The sequence below is a fragment of the Saccostrea echinata genome, unplaced genomic scaffold, assembly GCF_033153115.1.
Source record: "Saccostrea echinata isolate AGI-Se365-2 ecotype Australia unplaced genomic scaffold, CSIRO_AGI_Sech_v1 ptg000009l, whole genome shotgun sequence".
In the NCBI taxonomy this organism is placed as follows: Eukaryota; Metazoa; Mollusca; class Bivalvia; order Ostreida; family Ostreidae; genus Saccostrea; species Saccostrea echinata.
Window position 1 is genome coordinate 16,310,496 of NW_026889758.1, and position 21,681 is coordinate 16,332,176.

Consider the following 21,681-nt stretch of genomic DNA (forward strand, 5'->3'; position numbering starts at 1 on the left):
TAGACACTGCATCTAGGGATGCAAACTGCTAGACTTGCTTCAGGCTCCGGGGCCATAAAACTTAGATGACCTCACTTTTGATCTCAGTCTCACTTTTCCCTTATACATTCCTTTAGTAAAAGTGAGACCGAGATCAAAAGTGAGCTCGTCCAAGTTTTATGGCCCTGGAGCCAGATCCGGATCTGACCTACATTTTCCTGATGAGTGACCAGGTTAGTTTTTGGAGCAGGACCATTCCAAAGTAACCTGACCAAACATGCATGGGTGATTGATCTATGGATGCACAAGAACATTCACTTGGTGTGAGATGTTGCATTACATTGTACTTCTGATAAAATTCATTGAGGTGAAGTCGTAATCTTTGATTACCTATGTTTTAGTTAACAAAGGGCAATTACACAAAGTCACTGAAATTTGCATTTGTCTAAGCAATAACTTAAGTAATGACATCCCCTGAGCATAAGCAGCCCCTACACCCATCCAAGTTCTAACCATAAACAAAGGACAATCAAAGTCACTGTGAAATTAGTCTCTAAACCATAACTGAAGTAATGACATTCCTTGGGCATGATCCCCCCTTTCCCATCAAGAACATTTCCCTTCATGACTAGTCTTTGTTCAAATGCCTGGCTTACAGTTCATGAAACAATTTCCTAATGACTTGTACTAGTTGATCAGGAAATTAGTAACCTTTTTTTCTCACTCATGCTTCTTCAAAAATTGTAATTGGCAAGAATATTAAAAAAAAAAATAAAAAGACTTGAAGTTTTTTTTTTATTTTAGGATTGCTTCCAAGAATGATGATATAAAAATATCATATAAGATACCGTAGTAAATGCCTATCACAATGTATATCATACACTCCTGATAAACAGAACAGTGCTAAAACTTATTTTAATCAATAATTACAGAAATAGTGTTTTGTGCTTGAGTTGCTTCTCATACCAGAAAATGCAAAATCCAGACATGTACTTACATGTAAATACACATAAAAATAAACCTAAAAAAGATAAATATCATAGGTGTCCATGGACAGACATGTATATGTGTTGTCACCAAAATGGGCTAAAATTTTCTTCTTTTAATCCTAGAATAACTGATATCACAGCAGAAAATGGCACTCGGAACACTTCTAGGAGTAAGCATGAACAATGACGTGTTCTTCAATCACCTAAAATATAATAAAAGATATATTCAAGGACCTGCAAGTATATGTATGATTATCAGTTCCCTTCATATATATATTTTTTTTGGTCAAGTAAATCTGATTTTTTTTTTCATTAACCATCAGAAGTACACGTATACAAATTATTTGCAAAAAACCAAAGCAGCATTTTGTCCTCTTTTCAAGGCAATCCTTTTACTTGCCAAAAGCCTACATACATCTTTTGGGGCAGTAGATTGGAATCTTTCTTTACAGTTCCTCCAAGGACAAGGGGTCTTTTTGCCAGCACGGACATTGTTTAAGATGTGATCATGGACCACATGGTATACAAGATGGCTCCTCAAGGCAAACACATTACTACAGTCTGAACACTGCAAAGATATCATTCTAATAATCAGTTTCAATAATGACCAATATATATAAATAAAATTGCAAATTTGTGAATTTGTGCCATTTTCCTAATACAGATGTCACAAACACTCATCACCGAGTACTTATACAGATGTTACTAAGACTCATCACTGAGTACTTATACAGATGTCCTACAGACTCATCACTGAGTACTTATACAGATGTCCTACAGACTCATCACTGAGTACTTATACAGATGTTACTAAGACTCATCACTGAGTATTTAAACAGATGTCACATGGACCCATCACGGAGTACTTATACAGATGTCCTACAGACTCATCACTGAGTACTTGTACGTGAGTACTTTCACAGAAACAAACTCACCTGATAGCTGTGGTCCCACTGAGTACTTACACAGATACAAACACACCTGACATCTGTGGTCTTGGTCAGTACGTACTCGGAAACAAACTCATCTGACAGCTGTGATCCTTCTGAGTACTTACACAGATATAAACTCACCTGACAGCTGTGGTCTTGGTGAGTACTACTTGCTCAGAAACAAACTCATCTTACAGCTGTGATCCTTCTGAGTACTTACACAGATATAAACTCACCTGACAGCTGTGGTCTTGGTGAGTACTACTTGCTCAGAAACAAACTCATCAGACAGCTGTGGTCCTGCTGAGTACTTACAAAAATATAAACTCACCTGACAGCTGTGGTCTTGGTGAGTACTACTTGCTCAGAAACAAACTCATCAGACAGCTGTGGTCCTGCTGAGTACTTACAAAAATATAAACTCACCTGACAGCTGTGGTCTTGGTGAGTACTACTTGCTCAGAAACAAACTCATCAGACAGCTGTGGTCCTGCTGAGTACTTACAAAAATATAAACTCACCTGACAGCTGTGGTCTTGGTGAGTACTTACTCAGAAACAAACTCATCAGACAGCTGTGGTCCTGCTGAGTACTTACTCAAAAACAAACTCACCTGACAGCTGTGGTCCTGCTGAGTTATAGGTACAGCTTCTGTTAGTCCTTGTCTGTTTCCTGTAATCAACTGTATACAAAACATAAATACAAACATCAGAATGACCAATTAGAGTATTAAATTCTTCATTAATAGAAATCATGTTAAATATCTCACCATTCCGTCACTTATTCTCATTCGGATAATTAACCCTTCCCCTGCCCCAGCTCCATAATAAAGGCGTAACAACTTCCGACTCTGGAAACAAAATACAAGTAACTTGTCACATGTACGAGCTCATCCTTGATAGATGAAAAACTGATGAAATCAACAATCAATATACCAAGTTTTAAATTTCATTACATCAGGCTACCTATCTACAAATTATTCTATTTCAAAACAAAGAAAAACTGAAGACCAACACCTTGAGGTTGAAATTGCGGAAGATTCTCGTGTGGATACCGAACGGTATTCAATAGGGTATGTACCTTTAATTATTCTATTTATAAGCAATATAAAATTTATCTGTTATTGCAGACCCAACTTATAAATATTTTCATTTTCAGATTGAAAAAAGAAATTGACGTGACCCTGAAATTAAAAAAATGACTAGCAAATAGAAGGACACAAAACTGTAGATTTGAAACGATGTGAAAATAATATTATTCAGTTTGTGAAAAAACTACCAACAGCATAAGACTTTCTTATCAGTTATCTACCTTTTTGCTATAGCAACGTATGAGTTTGTCATAGGAAGCACAAAACAGCTGGTCATCATGGGTACAAACACAAGACACTATCCCAGCAGCCTCTGTGAATGTCCACAGTAACTCCCCCGTCTGTGGGTAAATTAATTCATCATTCAATATGTCAACTAAATAACTTCTCTCATTCAATAATAATCAATAATATATAATCTCATTCATAATTGATTCCTCATCAGTGAAAGTAATCAAATAGGATCATACACTGGGAATTTTTCACATCTGTTTTACTTACACCCTTTTCGTCTTTACCTTCTGTGTCAAACTTGAATCTGTTGTTACATAATGTCCTGACTTCATGTAAATGTACATTTGTCAAACACTTTTAGTAAAATTTACAAATATAATCAATAAATGGATCAGTGACCATGAATTCAAAATAGACTTGGGGATTTTAAATTTTTAAGATGAAATTTAGAACAGGCGGACATTCGACCTTAAACATGAGTAAAACAAGAGGCCCATGGGCCACATCGCTCACCTGAACACAATGGCCAGGAAAAAGCACAAATCAATTCAGTTTTGAAAAGTTTACAGGGGGGGGGGGGGGGGGGGGCTTGAATTTTAAACTACCCTGAGGATGCTTCAATATCAATATAACAAATGGCTTTGCTGTTCTTGAGTAGAAGATTTTTAAAGATTTTTTCCTATATATTCCTTTGTAAAAATTTGATACCCCATTGTGGCCCCTCCCTACCCCCAGGGGTAATCAGTGGAACAAAATTTAATCTACACTATCCGATGATGCTTCCATATCAATATGACTCAACATGGCTTTGCTATTCTTGAGACAAAGATTTTTTCCTTTATATTCCTATGAAAAACTTAGATCCCCCCTTGTGGCCCCACCCTATCCCCAGGGGTCATGATTTGAACAAATTTGAATCTATACTACCTGAGGATGCTTACATATCAATATGACTAAACAAGGATTTGCTGTTTTTGAGAAGAAGATTTTTAAAGTTTTTTCCTATATATTCCTATGTAAAACTTTGAACCCCCATTGTGGCGCCACCCTAATCCCAGGGGTCATGATTTGAACAAACTTAAATCTAAACTATCTGAGGATGCTTACATATCAATATGACTAAACAATGTTTTGCTGTTCTTGAGAAGAAGATTTTTAAAGATTTTTTTCCTATATATTTCTATGCAAAACTTTGATCCCCCCTTGTGACCCCACCCAACCCCCGGGGGTCATGATTTGAACAAACTTGAATCTATACTATCTGAGGATGCTTCCATTTCAATATGACTAAACAAGAACTTTGTTGTTCTTGAGAAGATTTTTAATGTTTTTCCCTATATATTCCTATGTAAAACTATGATCCCCCACTGTGGCCCCACCCTAACCCCAGCGGTCATGATTTGAACAAACTTGAATCTACACTATATAACAAAAGTTTCCTATAAGTTTTAACTATTTTGGGCCATTGGTTCTGGAGAAGAAGATTTTTAAAATATGCCACCAAATTTTCACTATTTCTGAATTATCTCCCCTTGAATGAGGGCGTGGCCCTTCATTTGAACAAACTTGAATCCCCTTCACCCAAGGATGCTTTGAGGCAAGTTTGGTTAAAATTGGCCCAGTGGTTCTGGAGAAGAAGTTGGAAATGTGAAAAGTTTACAGACGGACGGACAGACGGAGAGCTAGACAGAGAGACGGACTACAGACAAAATGTGATCAGAAAAGCTCACTTGAGCTTTCAGCTCAGGTGAGCTAATAAAATTGTATACACTAGCAAGCCAGAATTGGGCAAAATTTGAAACTGTTCTTTACAGCAAATAAAAATTATCTCAAGGCTGAAAATTTCCAAATAATTATTATATTAGGTATAACCATAGAAAACTGAGTAATTACCTTTAAAACACTGTTAAATTTAAATGCAAAACAAGAGGCCCATGGGCCACAACTCTCACTTGACTGAGTCACCTTTGCCACTGCTTTTCTTTAGAACATTGGTCCCACCTAAGCTGTGAGCAAATTTCAATCTACACTATCTGAGGAACATGACTAATCATGACTATATTATTCTTAACAAGTTTTTTTTATCCTCTTCTGTGCCTCATTCTACCCTAGGGGTCATAAATTTGAATCTACACAACATGATAAGGTTTGCATATTAATTTCACTTATCATTATAGTTCTTGAAAAGATCTTTTTAAGACATCCACCCTTCTTTTGCCTTTTCTTGATATCTCCCCTGTTAAGAGGATGTGGCCCTTCATTTGAACATATTTGAATCCTTCAACCAAGGATTGTGGCAAGTTTGGTTGAGACTGTCCGAGTAGTTCTGGAGGAGAAGTTGAAACTGTGAAAAATTTACAGATGGACAGACAGATAGATGCCAGATAAAATATAATCAGAAAAACCCACTTGAATGTTCAGCTCATGTGAGCTAAAAATGACAGACATAAAAGTACCTCCAAGACAGTAATCAACTCACCAAGATGTTGTGTTCCATCACAGTTTTGTCCCCTGATCCACTGTACACAAGATGACCATCCACCTTCAATAATGATTTTGTGCAATCAAATTTGTCTTTTTTCTGTTTAAAAAATCAACTTCCAAACTGTTTATTCAACTAAAATAGTGGGGGGGATGGTTTGAAAACATTACCTTGGGCAGTTTTCCTTTGAAGAGTAAAAATGCTTCAATTAATCAGGATAAAAGGAGCAACAAATTCTGTTGGGTGTCATAAACTTTCCACAGAAATTTGTCACAGCATACTTAAAGTACATTTAAGACAAATAATGGCAATTCAAGAAATCTTTGTAATTTCCTACCATGGATTGAACAGAAATTGTGATGCTACAGAAGTACATTTACAGTAGTTTAAGCTAATTTTCTATTTTAATTAAAAACAACACTGTAAAAATTGTAGCTTGATAAACAGAAAACAAACTTTATGTGGTCAACACTTCTGCTATTTAAATAAGAGGAAATCAGTTTTTGAACTTGACCTTTGATCTAGAAAATTGGTTCAAGGTCACTACATATCATTTGCTCCCTGGGAATTTATGGGTGAAGTTTGAGCCAGAATATGCCAGGGAGAGAGAAATATGCTCTGGACAAATGAAATGGATTGATGGACAGACTGATCAATAAAGGGCACACTGCAGAGGGGGCCCTAATAACCTAACCCCTCCTTCAAAAAATGTAGGTCAGATGCAGCATTGATGCTCAAATGGTAAAATCATCATACACTCAAGTTTGGAGTAGACAGAGCTTGCAGTTACCTCGGAATACATCTGCAGCAAAACCTTAAACCTGGCCACTAATCCACAAAATTTATGCCAGATGCAGTAAATGAAGCACGAATAAAGTGAGCATCCTTAGATGCAAGAGTGGTCCAGGCTTAACTTATGGTTACTTGAAAAATGAACCTATTTCAAAAACTTTGACCTGGGGAGCCTAAGCCAAGACCAGTTGTATTACACAGGCTCATTCAACTCCTCTTAGGTGAGGAAAAAAAATGGTTTGTAGGATTGTCATTATCTACATATATCTTCTTTCGAATAAAATTCAGTGTGAATTAGCTTTGTGAATATTTGCTTAAAATATATCTATTACTAAATGAATGCATAAGAGAATCATCTTGTATGACCATTTCTCAAGTCTTCATCCAAACATCTCTAATGGTTATAACTGACCGTTAGTCCTCGCCCCCTGGGGTAACACCTCCCTGGCTCTGGGTTACAGCCACCAGCCACTGGTAACCAGGCTCCCCCCAGGGGTTGTATACAAGCCCTCTCGGCACGACAAGCCCGGTCAGTCTCAATCAATGAATGCTCTCATCTCACACACAGTATTGTTTAGTGTACTCACATCAACTCTACAGTCCATTGTTATCTGTTATTAATGTTAACTGCATTGTTGCCAAATTAGGGAATATATTAAGGCTCAAAAATCATTAGAGCAATTAATTTTAGAAAACATTTCCACTGACTTGCACTTGAACCTATAACACTAGTCCTTTTCACAATGTTTCAGAAATATTCTTAGTTCCTTCTTTTGTGATGTATTTCATTTTTTTCCAATAATTTTGTTTTGTATGGTGCATTGAATAATTGAACTACTGCACTTCCAAGTTCATAGCAGTGAGGTAAATCTGTTATCTGATATAACAAAGACCAATCACTGGATGTAAGATGAGAACATTCAAAAACCGTGAGAGGGTGACACAAGATTTCCCACTTGTATTACATGTACCTGTAGGAAGAACAGTGTCTTAAGTGTGCCCCTCTAATATTTGTATCAGTAAGCCTGTACTGTGAGAGGGGTGACACAAGATTTCCCACTTGTATTACATGTACCTGTAGGAAGAACAGTGTCTTAAGTGTGCCCCTCTAACATTCGTATCAGTAAGCCTGTACTGTGAGAGGGGTGACACAAGATTTCCCACTTGTATTACATGTACCTGTAGGAAGAACAGTGTCTTAAGTGTGCCCCTCTAACATTCGTATCAGTAAGCCTGTACTGTGAGAGGGGTGACACAAGATTTCCCACTTGTATTACCTGTAGGGAGAACGGTGTCTTAGTGTGCCCCTCTAACATTCGTATCAGTAAGCCTGTACTGTGAGAGGGGTGACACAAGATTTCCCACTTGTATTACCTGTAGGGTGAACGGTGTCTTAGTGTGCCCCTCTAACATTCGTATCAGTAAGCCTGTACTGCTGTCATAAACATAAATCATGGCATCAAAGGAAGCTACCAGTATTACTTTACGAACACCCTCAGTGGCTGAGCAGATCCGGCTGATTGAACGATCAGCACAGTGAAATGTGTCTAGAACTTTGTCATTCTACAAAAATCATAAAATAGTATCAAGTACCTGAGAAAAGCTCTTAGAAAGAATTTTGATCCAGTCCAACTTTTTGGCTTTGCCAAAAAATACATCTATCTTGCAATAATTTAATAATTCATTCTAAGTGTTGGCTATTTATTTTAAGAAACAAGGAAGAGTAACGACATGTACATTGTCATACAAAAGTAATTATGATCATTTGTACATATTATTAGGAGAAAGTATAAATTAAGTCTATTGAATTTGATAGCACATTTATATCCACGACTTTTTAAGTAAAATTAACCTATATTTTAGCACATTGTGTCTCCATTATGCTTTGTTTGTTTATTAATTTACAATTCTCTGTCTACAATCCTGACCTTTAATGACATGACAACCACTGTCCCGCAGTCAGTGCCTATATATAGATGACCCCAGCTCTCCAGGAAACACTGAGGTTTGCCTTCAGTCGGCTCCACCTTCAATGGCTTTTTGGTCTGCAAAACAAACAATAAAAAAAATATCTTCTTTTTTTCTCTGACAGGCTGAACCAAAGTACATGTAAATCCCATTGCTCTTTTGTAAATGAAACTTTTTTTTTTAAATATGTTCCATCTAGTGAAGATTTTTATTTTCAATGTATATTCATAAAATTACTTAAGAGGCTGACATAATGTACAGTGATTTATTAAAGTGTAAGATTTAGACAAATACATTGTTACATACATGTTCACTTAAAAACAGATTACAACTTCTTTTTACATTTTGTGAAATTTTATTTATGAATCACAAAGATAATTGAAGCTTACCTTACAGCAGTATGTCAATAGCATCATTTCTTGTGCTCCAACATAAAGCTTGTTTGTTTCTTTGTATACAAGGATACAACTAACATTGTAACTCATTGTGTTAAAATCAAAATCTAACTCTCCAGTCTGTGTAAGAAAGAAAAATTCTACATCAGAGACATATAAATGTACATGACTAAATATCAAACATTTTTCCATTTCAAAATCTCCATTCTTTTGCTCAAGCTGTTCTCCTCTGCTTGAAGTAAAGAACATGATTGTAATCTCTACTAACAGAACATTTGGCTGGCATCAGAAATTCAAAGTTTGTCTTGTTACAAGCCAGGTTGAAACTTTCCTAATTCAATAACAAAATTCCAATCTAAAGAAAACATTTACAAAAAGATAAAATGGCCCACTCTACCTGCAGGTTGAACCTTTTAATGATTTTCCCTTGGTAGGAGACATACAGAAAACCATCAAGGACTTCAACGCCCGAGATGACCTCCTTTGGCCCAATGTATTGGATTGGGTCCCTGTGGGGGGACGGTAAATGATCCTCTGGGATCTGCAGTGTGGACAGACCCAAGGTAGACTTCATGTTCTCAACTGCCTTCCTGAAATTCTCCATTACCTCCTTGTCCAAGGATAATCTTCAATAGTAAGGTCACTTCAATACATTATTTATATACACTATACATTGCTCAAATACTGTACACTATGCATTAAATACACTACATGTATTATATATTATTCATCATCTCAATTAATTGCCTCCTGTATCTTCAAAGAATATAACCAATCTATTTGCTTTAGTTCAAATCAACTTAGCAGTTGCACTAGCTGAGATTTTAAAGATTTATTTTAGCTGTTCAAGCAAAATTAAACATTGGGCTTAATTCCAAGTCAGAAACAGAACACCTTTATAATTAGCATTACTAGTAAGCTAAATGTAAATTCCTGTTTGTTAGCAGGCTTACTCCTCAGAGTTGAGTTTATTTCTCTGTACCCCTGACCTTTCCCTGGCCTCTGCGGCCAGCTGTTTGTTGTCCTCTGATTCCGTCTCTAACTGTACATCCTCCAACAGGCTTCGTCCTGGTATCACTTCCTGTTTGACTTGTACACTCTGTTCTGTGTCCTCTGATCCCGTCTCCACAAGCCCTGCCTCCTCTGAGTCTAGACCTTCAGCCCTCAGAGCAGCTGGGATGTTACTCAGGGACTAATCACAAAAAGAACATAGTTACACATACAATACCACACTTAATGTCAACATAGCTGATCTCAGCAATCAATTCAGAAGCCACTTAATCCATTACTTTGACTTCTTGTACCTTTCCATTTTTTTAATGATTCACAAAAAAGTTAATATTTGCAAACATGATAGTTTCATGGGTTTTATTTGAGTTTTAAAAAAAACTGTTTAATATACATGAATTACACCTACACAAATTCTACATACAGATTTTAATGTAAACATAACATATTCAAAAAATTTAACATGGAGTATCAGTAATCCAACTCAGATTTAAACATAACATACCCTACACCAAAAATAACATGCAAAAAATTTCTCTCCCCCCTCTCCTCCCTTAATACAACAGACAGACACATCCGCCTATATTTCACATCTATGTCTGAATCCAACCACCAACCTTAAAGACAAGTTGTTGTTTAATGTCGGTCAGTTTTGGAGCACTTTCCCCATCTTGTGAATTTCCTCCATCTGAGCTGGAATCGAGGACGTATCCCTCCTTCTGCTTTCTCACAGAGATCCTGTCCCTTTCTTTCTTGGTTCTCAACTTTTTCTTAAAAGGTGACAAGCATCTGGCCTCCTCCGTACCTGGTGCTGTTTGCTTTTCTTCCCTCCCATGACGAATTTGTTGGCTTGTGGCCATTAATGGACTGGAATCCAAATTGAGGTTCTGGAGTCCAGACTTGACTGTCCTGACAGGAGTACAGCTGTCACTCAGCAATGCTGGGTCTTCCCGTAAAGTTCTATCACTCCGTTCACTGTCAGAGTCTGTATTCACCACTATCACATTTTCCTCTGATTGGTTAGTGCCCTTTTTGTTCAAGTTAGCATACTGCCTGATTTGTTCACCCAGAGAGCAGTTACTGTTCACACTTTCATAATTTGAATCACTAACATGTCCACTCCTAAGGCTTCTGGTTTTACCCTGCCCTCCTTTGTGGTCCTTCTGCCTTTGACTGTCCACAGGAAGAGAGGTTGGTCCATCTGTTTCCTTGTCTTCTGGCCTTCCTCCTTTGATGAGGGACTGGATATGCTGGTAGGCATCAGTGTCCTTGTCCAGCACCATGTAGGAGGGACCTTGACCTTTGCTGCTACCTTGACCTCTTCCCAGTTGAGTGAGGAATGCCTTGTTGTCGACTCCTAGTGTTCCCATATACTGCATGTTGAACTTCTTTGCTTCATTTTCATCACTCTCTCCTTTCCTCTGACTGTCATCAGACCGCTGAGAATCCTGTCTCCGACGTCTCATCAAGTTTGCCAAAGGCTCATCATCAGAGTCTATTTCCTCTTTCAGATTGGAAGTTTTAATTAAAGAATTCAGAGTGATAAATCCTGCTTCATTAAGTTCTGTGCTCTGGGTTACATCAGAGATTTTCCTTGGGTCACTACTTTCCACTATTTTGTTCACTGGGTTCCTGGTCGACTTTACAGGTTTTGGAGGAAGGGAATGTGCTATGTTATCAGGAGCACTGGCTTCTATTCTACTTCCTTGTGGCTGATCTTGGTTTCTGTCAGCTGCTAATTTCTGTCTACTGCCCTCCATGTTTAATGATTTGTCTTTTATTGAAGTTCCTCCTATAGATCCCTGAGTTGAGGTGACCTGATTATCTTCTTCAGGCTCCTTTTTAACAGAAGCCAAATCTCTACATAAACTGTGTTCTAATTTGTTCTCAGCCTCCATGGAAATAGTTTCCTGTTGCAGACTTGAGGACAAATTTCTCAACTGAGAAAAAATGGAATCTGAAGCGTGGGAATTAGGGTTAGCAAGAACCGAGGAGTTAGAAGTGCCAAACGATGAAGCATAAACCTGTCTATCACGCTCTGGCTCTAGACGCTGGTTTCGATTCAAAACATTCAACAAAGTACTTGTGTGAGGGTCATTGTACGATGATACCTGAGGGTCAGGATTGTGAGAGGTTTGACTGGGGGTCATGGCCTTCCCACTATCCTCCAGTGCTGGGCCTCTGATCTGATCTTCCAATTCTGAGAGCTGAGGTGTGGAACGACCTGATCGCTGCTGGATTTTGACCTCTACAATATCAAGTTTGGTAGAATGTAAACAAAACAATATACAAAGAGAAAGACTGCTCAAAATGAAACTAGACTGATTGGGAAATAAAAACATAGCTCACCATGGAGAATTCTTAATCTTTTCCCTCGCAGCTTTTCCTCTTCACTTTGTAACTGTAACAAATACCATATAATTACACATTCTCATTTTGTACTTCATAATTAAGTGAATTCTTATGCACTTGTGTATAAAAAAACTGGTTCAATCTGTCAATTAAAAACTTTTTTTTCCCAATCAATGAAGGCAGATCAGCCAGGTAATACAAAGGTTGTCCCAGATACAAGCAATTTCTCTAAAAAAAAAAATTTCATATATGACCTAACTAAAATTACCGGTCATCATTTTTTGCACATTGTTGCATGGGAAATGATATTTTCATTATTTTGACATATTATGAGGTTGTAATGTCATATGCATATGGAAACTGCATTAAAGGGGTGTTTAATATCAGTGGTCAGTATGTCGTGACAAAGAGCAAAGGGCCACTTAGGGCCTTTTTTGGCCCTGTGAATTTCTGAAAAATCGAAACTCTCAGTTTTCATTGACAATGCAGTATTTATCACTTGGACCCTTGGTGACCGTGTATTTATTAAACATGACGTAATTTTCTCTATAGTCAATGCATTATGACGTCATGAAATGCATCATTTTCACCATATCCTGTAAATTCCTTTAAAAATGGCTTAAATTTGAAGTATTTTATCTATATTTCAGATGGAGCACAACCTCTGATCCAAAATATGCAATTACATAATGAGAGATCTGTTTCTGAAGATTATACATGCTTTAATTTTTGGATCGACTGTTGTGCTCATATTTTAGTTCTTTGCTGAAGGTAGTCAAATATGCCTGCTTTCTGCAAAATTCAAGAACATTGCATTTTCACAAAGTCTGTTTTCCAATACCTGGATTCTCAAAAATAAATTTTGTTATTGGGAAAGAGAGCACTAAGTCTCTACTTAATTTTGACATATGAAATGGGACAGAGGGTGATAGTCAATTAATTGATATAAGGACAGGGCCATTTTATGCATAAAGTGAACCTAGCTCTTTATGCTTCTACTGAATTTTAAAATTCTAATGAAAGTCGCACGATTCCTGAATTATTTCTCAAATGCCATAATCTACATTTTGATTTGTGTTACATCAACATCTTTTATGTAAGATCTGTTTAACCGAGAGAAAAATATTATTAAAGGAGATAGTTTATTAAAACTTCTATGAAGCAATGTTGAGTATGGTGCATGCCTATCTTTAACTTTATAATATTAGCGAGACAAAAAATATTGAAAATGTTCATGTTTTCTGGGACAACCCTCATACATTAAGAGTTGTAACACTTGTTGATTACAAACACGATAGCTTTCAAAGATCATTTCAAATCAAGAGAAGTCAAATTACACGTACATGCTGTATCACGATAGCATGAAATACCAATACAAAAAAACACCTAGCTGCTATTTGTTTGAAAAAGACAAACATTATGAGATAAACTGATTTTCATTACTCTAAAGCTACATGACATAACAAACCCGGAGTTTCTTCTCGTTGTATCTGCTGAGCTGTACTGTGGCTTCATCAATCACATTTCTAAAGTATGTTATAAACTGCTCCACTTCATTAAGGTCTTTCCTCAGTGATTCTTCCTTAATGCTAATATCATACACTGTGTCAAAGATACTCTCTGTAGATCGACCACTCTCCAATGATGACAATGAACCTTAAAACAGAGAATGACTTCTATCGTATTGATTATTAAAAGTGGATTATTTCCCTTTACCATCATGTTATGGCAAATCAAAGGTTAAAACCACAACACTATGCAAGAAAAAAATGCCTGTGAGGGTTAAATTTCATTTACTTCATCAATAAGATTCCTGAGTAGAATTAAATCCTCAATGAAATGTTACCTATGTGTCAAATTAAATTATTTAAAATTAATGGTATTAAAAAATAACAATTATGAAAATCATTAAATTAACACCCATAAAATTCCTTCTGCATTATGTAGTGAACAGTTTTGATGAAGACAATCAAGACATTGATACAATATTAACCTGACAATGTAGGAAGTGAAGCATCCATTTGTGTTGATGACCTCTGAGGAAAGTGATCTGCTGACTGAGGCATTCTGGGAGAGGGAACAGCAGTAGGTGTGGGCAGTGTTTTACCAGTCTCCCCCAGACTGGTGGTAGAGGTCACAAGGCTAGTTGCACTGTCTGGACTAATAGACCCTTGGGCTGCTTTCTCGTGTCCTGTATCCATGGGCTCACTTTTCACAATGACAGCAGAACTGGAAGAAAGGTCACTCATTTTCAGTGGTTGTGCAGTACTTGAGTCCACGTCTTTCCTGTTTTTTGACTGTAGTTTGTCCAAGTCTGTAGACATTGTTCTTGGCCTTTCTTTTGAGCTACCCTGTAAGGCTCTGTCTAATTCCTGGAACTGGTCTAATGCGGAGACATAGAATGACCCGGGTCGGGAGGAGGTATCTGTCTCCAAAGTGTCAGATGTTTCTACAGATTTCTTTGCTGTACTCGACATCAAGGCCATCTCCAGATCATTTAAGTCTGGTGTGACATCTGCCTCCATCAGTTGAGCGATTTGAATTTGCACCTCTCGAGACAATTCTTCTAATCTCAGTTCTTCAATTTTATTATCAAAATTATCATCATAACTGCCAGAGAGCTGAAGATTATATCGAGGTAAGGATAGTTTCTTCTGTGACTGAGCATAAGATCGTAACATTCCAGCCAACTGCTGTCTCTCTTTTCTTGACCTTGGTGAATTCACCATTTTTAATAAAGAGTCAGTAGTCAGTTTTTCTTTAGATTTACCACTACTTGATGTTTTATCTAATGTCTTACTTGTTTTTTGACTGTCAGGTTTTGCAGATGCTTCCTTCTTATTCGAATGCCCCACTGATGCTTCCGGAACAATGGATTCCAGTTGAGATTTATTTATTCGACTACTTGTTTCCTTCTTTTCTGACTTATCCTTCTTACTTGAATGCCCCACTGATTCCTCTGGAAAAGGCACAGATTCCAGTTGGGATTTATTTATTCGACTACTTCTTTCATTCTTTTCTGACTTACTCTCTGTTCCAGCAGAATTCAGTAGTTTCTGTGTCTCATTAATACTCTGAACACTTTTTTCGATGTTCTGTCTTATTTTGTCAATATCCTTATTACACTGACCTAACTTTAAAATGTTTCCATTTTTGGTTTCTTTTTCTGTTCTTTCCTTAGCACTAGAATCTACAGTTGATGTCTGCCTGATTTCTTCCGTAGGGATATGACCTTTCACATACTCCTTACTTTTATCAGATAAAGTCTTTAGTTCTTGGTTTATGTTTTCCAATTTTTCCATCTGTTCCATTTTCATTTTCTTTTCTCTCTCTAGTTTTGCTTTCTCCCTCTTTTCTCGAAGTTCTCTACACAATTTTTCTGCCTTTTCTAATACTCCTTCTCCCCCCTTTTCCTCCCGAACTTTCTTGCTTGATCTCTTTGGAGACCCAGGGGGAGATCCCTTACTCCCATTTTTCTTCTTTTTCTTCAGTATACTTTTCTTCTTCTCCTTCTTCTCTCCCTTCTTTCCACTTGAGCCACTGGACAGTTCCTCTTTGTCCCCACTACTAGTCACACTGTCCCCTTCATGCTGGGAAGATTTGTCCTCATCATCTTCAAATTTGATGTGGGTATTCTTTGGTTCCTTACCCTTGTCTTGTCTACTTCTTCTCTCAGTAGAGCGGGCAGGGGAATTATATCGCCGTCTTTTATTTGTCCCTTTTTCGTAGCTGTCTGACCTATTCCTATTTTCTCGCATACTGTCAAGGTACCTTTCACTACTGGGACTTCCTGATCTGTTGTTAGACTGAGACACTTCACCTGTGGTCCTGAATGCGGTGTCTGTATGTATGTGCTCCAATTTTTCGAGGGGTTTTTCTTTATTCTTATTATCCTGGGTAATTTTCTGTTCTCTTTCATTATGTGATGCCTTGCTCTCTTGGTTCCTGTTACTTCTGTCTCTAAAGCCGTCCTTTCTCAGATTGTTTCTTTGAGGGTTTCTTCTATCCCACCTACTTCGATCTCTGAGTGAGTACTCATCTTGAAATCCATAAGAATCCTCTCCCCATCCCCAAGATTCCTCAGGAAATCCTGAAGCATTCATTAATTCATACGGAAAGTTTGGATCAAAGTTATGGTCATTATGATAAGCACTATACCGATTCTTTTTATTGCCTGGACCCACATTTCCTCTCATCCCTCTTCTATCTATTTCCCAACCATTGTCCTCTAAATGACCCTGCATGTTGTATTGTCCATTATCATAACACCGCTGTTGGTAGTTCTGGTTTGGAATTTCGTGAAAATTCTGTTGAAATCCCATGTTCATATTCCACTGCTCGTGTTGTATATTCCCATAATTCCCATTCCACTGGGTCCATGAGGGATCTTGGAAATTGTTTGCCATGGAATCTAGCTGGAAATCATCATTATATGACTGTCGCTCCCAATGAGGATTTCTTGGTCTCTGGCCGACATTTTGACCGGGCAGGGAGAAAGACCTCTGGTGACCACTTCCTGACCCCCATTTTCTCTGGGAAGTTCTTTCACTGCGACGCTTTCCCACAGCATTGTTTCTACTGGATTCTGGATCAGATAAATTGTTACTTCCTTTCTTTTTGGCTTGATTACCTTTCTGTCGGTTTCTTTGCTTGGATTTTTCCTGCTCCTCTTTTTCTCTGGAAAAACAAAGACAAAACAGTATTAGTTAAACCTACTGAAAATAATGGGTTTCTTTTAGTTTACCTCCTGTGATAAGACAAGGAAAATCCTATAAAAATTTTATGCTATATTTTTTACTTGTGTTAATTGACTGATCCCGTACTTGATTCTAGCCATGAGGACATCTTTCCCCATCAAGAGGTCCTCCTCTTCTCTTTGTCTCCTGCAGTCCTCGACGGCTCTTTTATGTTTCTCTTCATTTAGGTGTTTACCATACTCTATTATGTTAGCACACGTCATGAAACACAAAGTGCAGTTGTGGACACTCCCTCTACAAATAAACAAAATGATTTCTTGCTTTACTTCAAGGTTCCATAAAGTTAAAACCAATTTTTCAGATTTGTTTTGTACTTATCAATATGACTGCTCATCAAATGACAATTTGTCACTGCATGAAATACAGGTACATAATATGGCACTGGTAAACAAAAATATTTCAGTCTCAATTCAGTCTCAAAGTATTTATTCATCATGAGAGAATATTGTCTACTTACTTCTTTTGCTTTTCCATTTTAATATGATGCATTAAGGACCAATGATGATCTCGGAGTTCCTACAGAATATATAGTTAATGTACCAGGTATAACATGAATCGAGCATCATTCTACACACGATCTAAAAATCTTTCTCATTTTATATTTTTACCCTGCATACTATTGTTTAATGTGGATATTAACGAGTTGTTAATAACACCAATAGTACAAAGCACATTTCGCATGGGGACTATTCCACGATATAAGAAGAATGTATTGTTAAAACTGAATTAAGCATGTATAAAGGCATTGGTACACTGGGGGGATACTTATCCAAAATCTTTCTTACCCCAAATTTAACATAAATGTCTGTTTACAGTAACATAAATCATCATCAATATTTGTTTAAAAAAAATTTTTAGAAAATGATGTTATTCCAAAAGATTTTCAAAAATTTGAATGAACTTGCTTCTGTCCAAGATGAAAAAAAATGTCCTGTCAAATATTTACAATTGCAATGAGTGATGCATATAAAAATCAGCTTGAATGACACTTTAATATTAAAAAGAAACATTTACCACATCTGTAGTGTATGACACGTGACACACATCACAGTCATGTACTTCTCTTTCCTCCTGACTGTCTAAATCCATGGATACATCGGCTAAAACAACATCAGCCATTTTACCTGTTGTACCTAAAACAAAGAAGAATGGTCATTTGTATGTTCTCTAAATAATAATCTATAGATTATTGATATATTGATGTTTTGTTACACAATTCCTCTGCTGTCCTATAGTCTGTGAAGATAATTTTGATTTGTTCTGATATAAGTACTTGTTTCTTTCCTCTTCTATGACACTTTACCAAACCAGTGATTAATTTGTGATATGTAATTAAATTAAAAAAGTATTTAATTCTAAATGTTTGACTCAATAATTTACAGATCTTGTTTTGTTGCCTGTGACACCTTATTAACCATGTTAATTAATAACAGATAAACCCATTGAGTGCCATCTAAACAATAATCATTTATTAATCATGACAATTTACACAATGAACCCATAACACATCTTAATATATTGATATTTCTTAAACTAAGTATTTCATACTTGTACTGTACCTGGAAAATCAGACTTCCCAAAGGTCAAATACAACCTTTCTAAATACAAAGCTTCTTCATTCCTCTAACATTATATAAATACTGCATGTAGTTGAGGGTAAGATTGCAAATATTCACCCCAAGAAAAGGGATGAACATTTTTAATGTTACCCTCAATTACATGCTGTATTTATTATATTATACTGAATGTTTCATACAAATAAATACCCTATAACACTGAACCATGCGCGCATAAATTCTGCGCAGTCAATATTTTTTGGAATATCATCCGTCATCAAGCTAAGCTGGAGGGCATGGTTTCGTCATTCAGAGGGTAATAGTGTTTTTTAACAAATGTTACTCGACAAATCAGATTCAACTAATTTACATGAAAGTATATTATGTACTAAAATGCAATTTATCTGAAAAAAGTTGGGACCAATCACCCAAATGCCTATTTAGGATATAATATTCCAAATAAATTTACAATTCAAAAAATAAGAAAAAATTATTACATTCAGTAAAGAATAGTCTCTATTCCCTATATAGAGAAACAGTCAACGTAATTGATACTAGTTCCCCCAAAAAATATTGACGGTCATTCAATTTTAACTATTGACTGGCGAAGAGAGTTTTCCCACCTTTTACCGATATTGATTCTGATAAGTCAGTTGATTTATTCAGGGTTTTAGATTGCTGTCGGCCATCAGCCATTTGCCAATAAAAATTCAAACAGACATAATGGCCGATTAAATTCTGTATGTAAAGGCCCGTCATGTTTTTTTTTCCCCATTCAGATCCGATTAATTTCTTTTACTACTTTCTGCTACTGCAGATTTCATTAGCCAATGACAGTCGGGTATTAGATCTTGATCTGACACTAGATTGCTTCATGCTATTTCTTGTTGCTGATACACTTCTTTACCAACATTAACATGGAGTAGTGGACAAGCACATGCACCGCCAAAGAAAAAACTTCTCATGGAATATAATATTTAAAGGGCAGTAAACTCTGCAAATTCAGAATTAGAACTCATTTGAATGCTGTCAATGAAACTGAAGAATAAAAAAAATAATTTAAAAAAAAAAATTTGGAGAAAATCATGGAAAGAGATGCGAAGATTTTGGAGTACATGATTTAGCATTAACCTTATGTATGACTCAAAGTCACCAAACACAGGCAAAATGTTCAGTCATCTCTTTGGCCTCAGGTAGTAGAGAGCTCTGAGTGAACTCCGGTCTGTGCATGGCTTGAGAGAATGGGCATGACGGTGATTACATGTAACTAGCATCACTTAATGAAAATCCAGTAAAAACATGACCTTTAAATGTAAAAAAGGTTTGTTTTTTTTCCAAAATAAGATAAATACGATTGAGCTACACTGGTTCTGTATTTTATTTCTAAGGTTATTTAGCTGACTTCATTTAATTATGCAGTGAAAGCATTGTTAAAAGAATTGTATATTTTTGACTATTCGTTGGCTAGATAGAATGTTCTGTCGTTAAAATGAAAAATGTCCTACGGACCAGACCTATCCCAAGATTTTAATAACTATTAATTGGCCTATAATATTAGGAGGTTTAGGACGGAATGGCCTATAACTTTTCTGGTAAATATCCCAGGTGTCCAATAGTTGCTTATTTCAATCTGAAACCCTGTAATTTATTATGTCGTATATACGGTAATGATACCGTCACGACTTCCAAAAAACATAAACGTTACAATAAAAACCCAAGTTACACAATTATGGCAACTTGAAGATTCGCTGGCACTACAATCAATGTGTAGAATGATGCATTGGATACAACTGAGTTGCTGAATTTCGATGAATGAAATCAAAATACTATTTTATTGATTTCTATCGTTTTTTCATATAACCTGCCAAAGAATATCAGTGTAAGTCCATCTACTTTAATACGTTTTAAAATAATTTATGTATTTGCTTAAAAAAGGGTCACAGAATTATGAACTTTTACAGGTGTACTTGAACTACTTGGCCATCGGTGCACCCGACAGAACAAGTTTGTGCAGGTGACACCAATATAAATAAGGTCATAAAATATGCATCGCGAATCTTTAATTTTCACTTCAAATCAGCAATTTACATGGATATCTTATAAATCTTGAATGCATGTTATGTTTTTTTTTCTATATGATACCTTTACGTTACACTTGAATGGCCCTTTAAATCAATTAGAGAAATGCACATGCTATTTTGTTTTCGCCGCCATGTTCTTCTTTAGTTAAGTCGATCAAAAACGTATTCGAACAAGGAATGTCCGTTTTCCGAAATAGACCAAGTTAGCAGAGAGGCCACAAACAATCTGAAAATAAAACAGGAGAAGTCAGTGTGGGTTCTTCCGCTTTATAATGCGGTTTCTTTCGTAATACACATGTGGAAAATGATCATAAAAGAAAAGAAATAGGTTAATCAATCCTGAAAACAAGGAAATTTTTAATTTTGACAAATCGTTGTGGAAAATTTATTGAAGATAATCATGCTATACTAGTCACTAGTTTTTACTCATTATAATACCCCAGGTATATAGTTCATGGATCATTGCTAAAATGAGCAATGCTATGTATTTGATTAAAGTCATATATGGCGTATTTTTGTTAAGTTCAGACTTACTAAAATTAAAAAGATCTTTCTATTTGTTTTATTACTTTATATAACTTTAGATAGGTTTTCCCCCTGTAAATTGCAATTTAAATCAACCGCGTTTCATAGATATCGAAATTTAAAACAATAACCGATTTATTTACCGACTCCGTATTTAAATATCAGACACAGTTTAAAGTCAATTTAACTATAGAAACGTGGGGTTATTCAAGTTCAAAATCGGTGAAAATTTTTATTTGAACAAAAAACAACAAATATCATGTTCATCTATATTTAATCTCGTATTTTTATTTTTTTTTTTTTTAGCTCAGATACGCCATGTAGCTGAAAAATTATTATTTATAATAATATTTATAATTTTATAATTATAAAAATTATAGCTTTAATTGGCATGTATTTTTTTCTATTTTGGAATATAAATGAACAAACATTCTGCAGGCAGGTAATTACAGTATCCTTTTTGAAAGGGATCAGCCAGAAAAAAATTGACATCTCATCTGAAAAAATTGACGAGCAAAATTAGGAAATTTTCCAAAGTCGA

General features: G+C 36.2%; 1 protein-coding gene across 1 annotated transcript; it reads right to left on the bottom strand.

Annotated features, from left to right (window-relative positions):
- Positions 1-760: 760 nt before the first annotated feature.
- Positions 761-20,754, bottom strand: LOC133181885 (zinc finger protein 106-like). Its single transcript, XM_061316535.1, has 19 exons — positions 20,677-20,754; positions 17,993-18,111; positions 17,436-17,494; positions 17,045-17,212; positions 14,215-16,898; positions 13,690-13,877; positions 12,219-12,270; positions 10,487-12,117; positions 9,851-10,053; positions 9,259-9,487; positions 8,856-8,981; positions 8,427-8,543; positions 7,873-8,061; positions 5,704-5,766; positions 3,212-3,331; positions 2,670-2,750; positions 2,514-2,582; positions 1,384-1,536; positions 761-1,171 (listed from the first exon to the last, which is right to left on the bottom strand). Exons 2-19 carry the CDS (start codon positions 18,095-18,097, stop codon positions 1,133-1,135), a joined length of 6,276 nt encoding a protein of 2,091 aa, XP_061172519.1. The 5' UTR covers positions 18,098-18,111; positions 20,677-20,754; the 3' UTR covers positions 761-1,132.
- Positions 20,755-21,681: the final 927 nt, after the last annotated feature.

What these genes read in the sequence shown, in the direction of transcription:
- LOC133181885 (XM_061316535.1), bottom strand. Translation starts at nt 18,097, where the DNA reads ATGGCTGATGTTGTTTTAGCCGATGTATCCATGGATTTAGACAGTCAG. An exon ending in GTCCTCATGGCTAGAATCAA is followed by an intron (nt 16,899 to 17,044) that starts GTACGGGATCAG and finishes TTGTTTTTCCAG; the next exon opens with AGAAAAAGAGGAGCAGGAAA. An exon ending in AAGATTAAGAATTCTCCATG is followed by an intron (nt 12,118 to 12,218) that starts GTGAGCTATGTT and finishes TTGATATTGTAG; the next exon opens with AGGTCAAAATCCAGCAGCGA.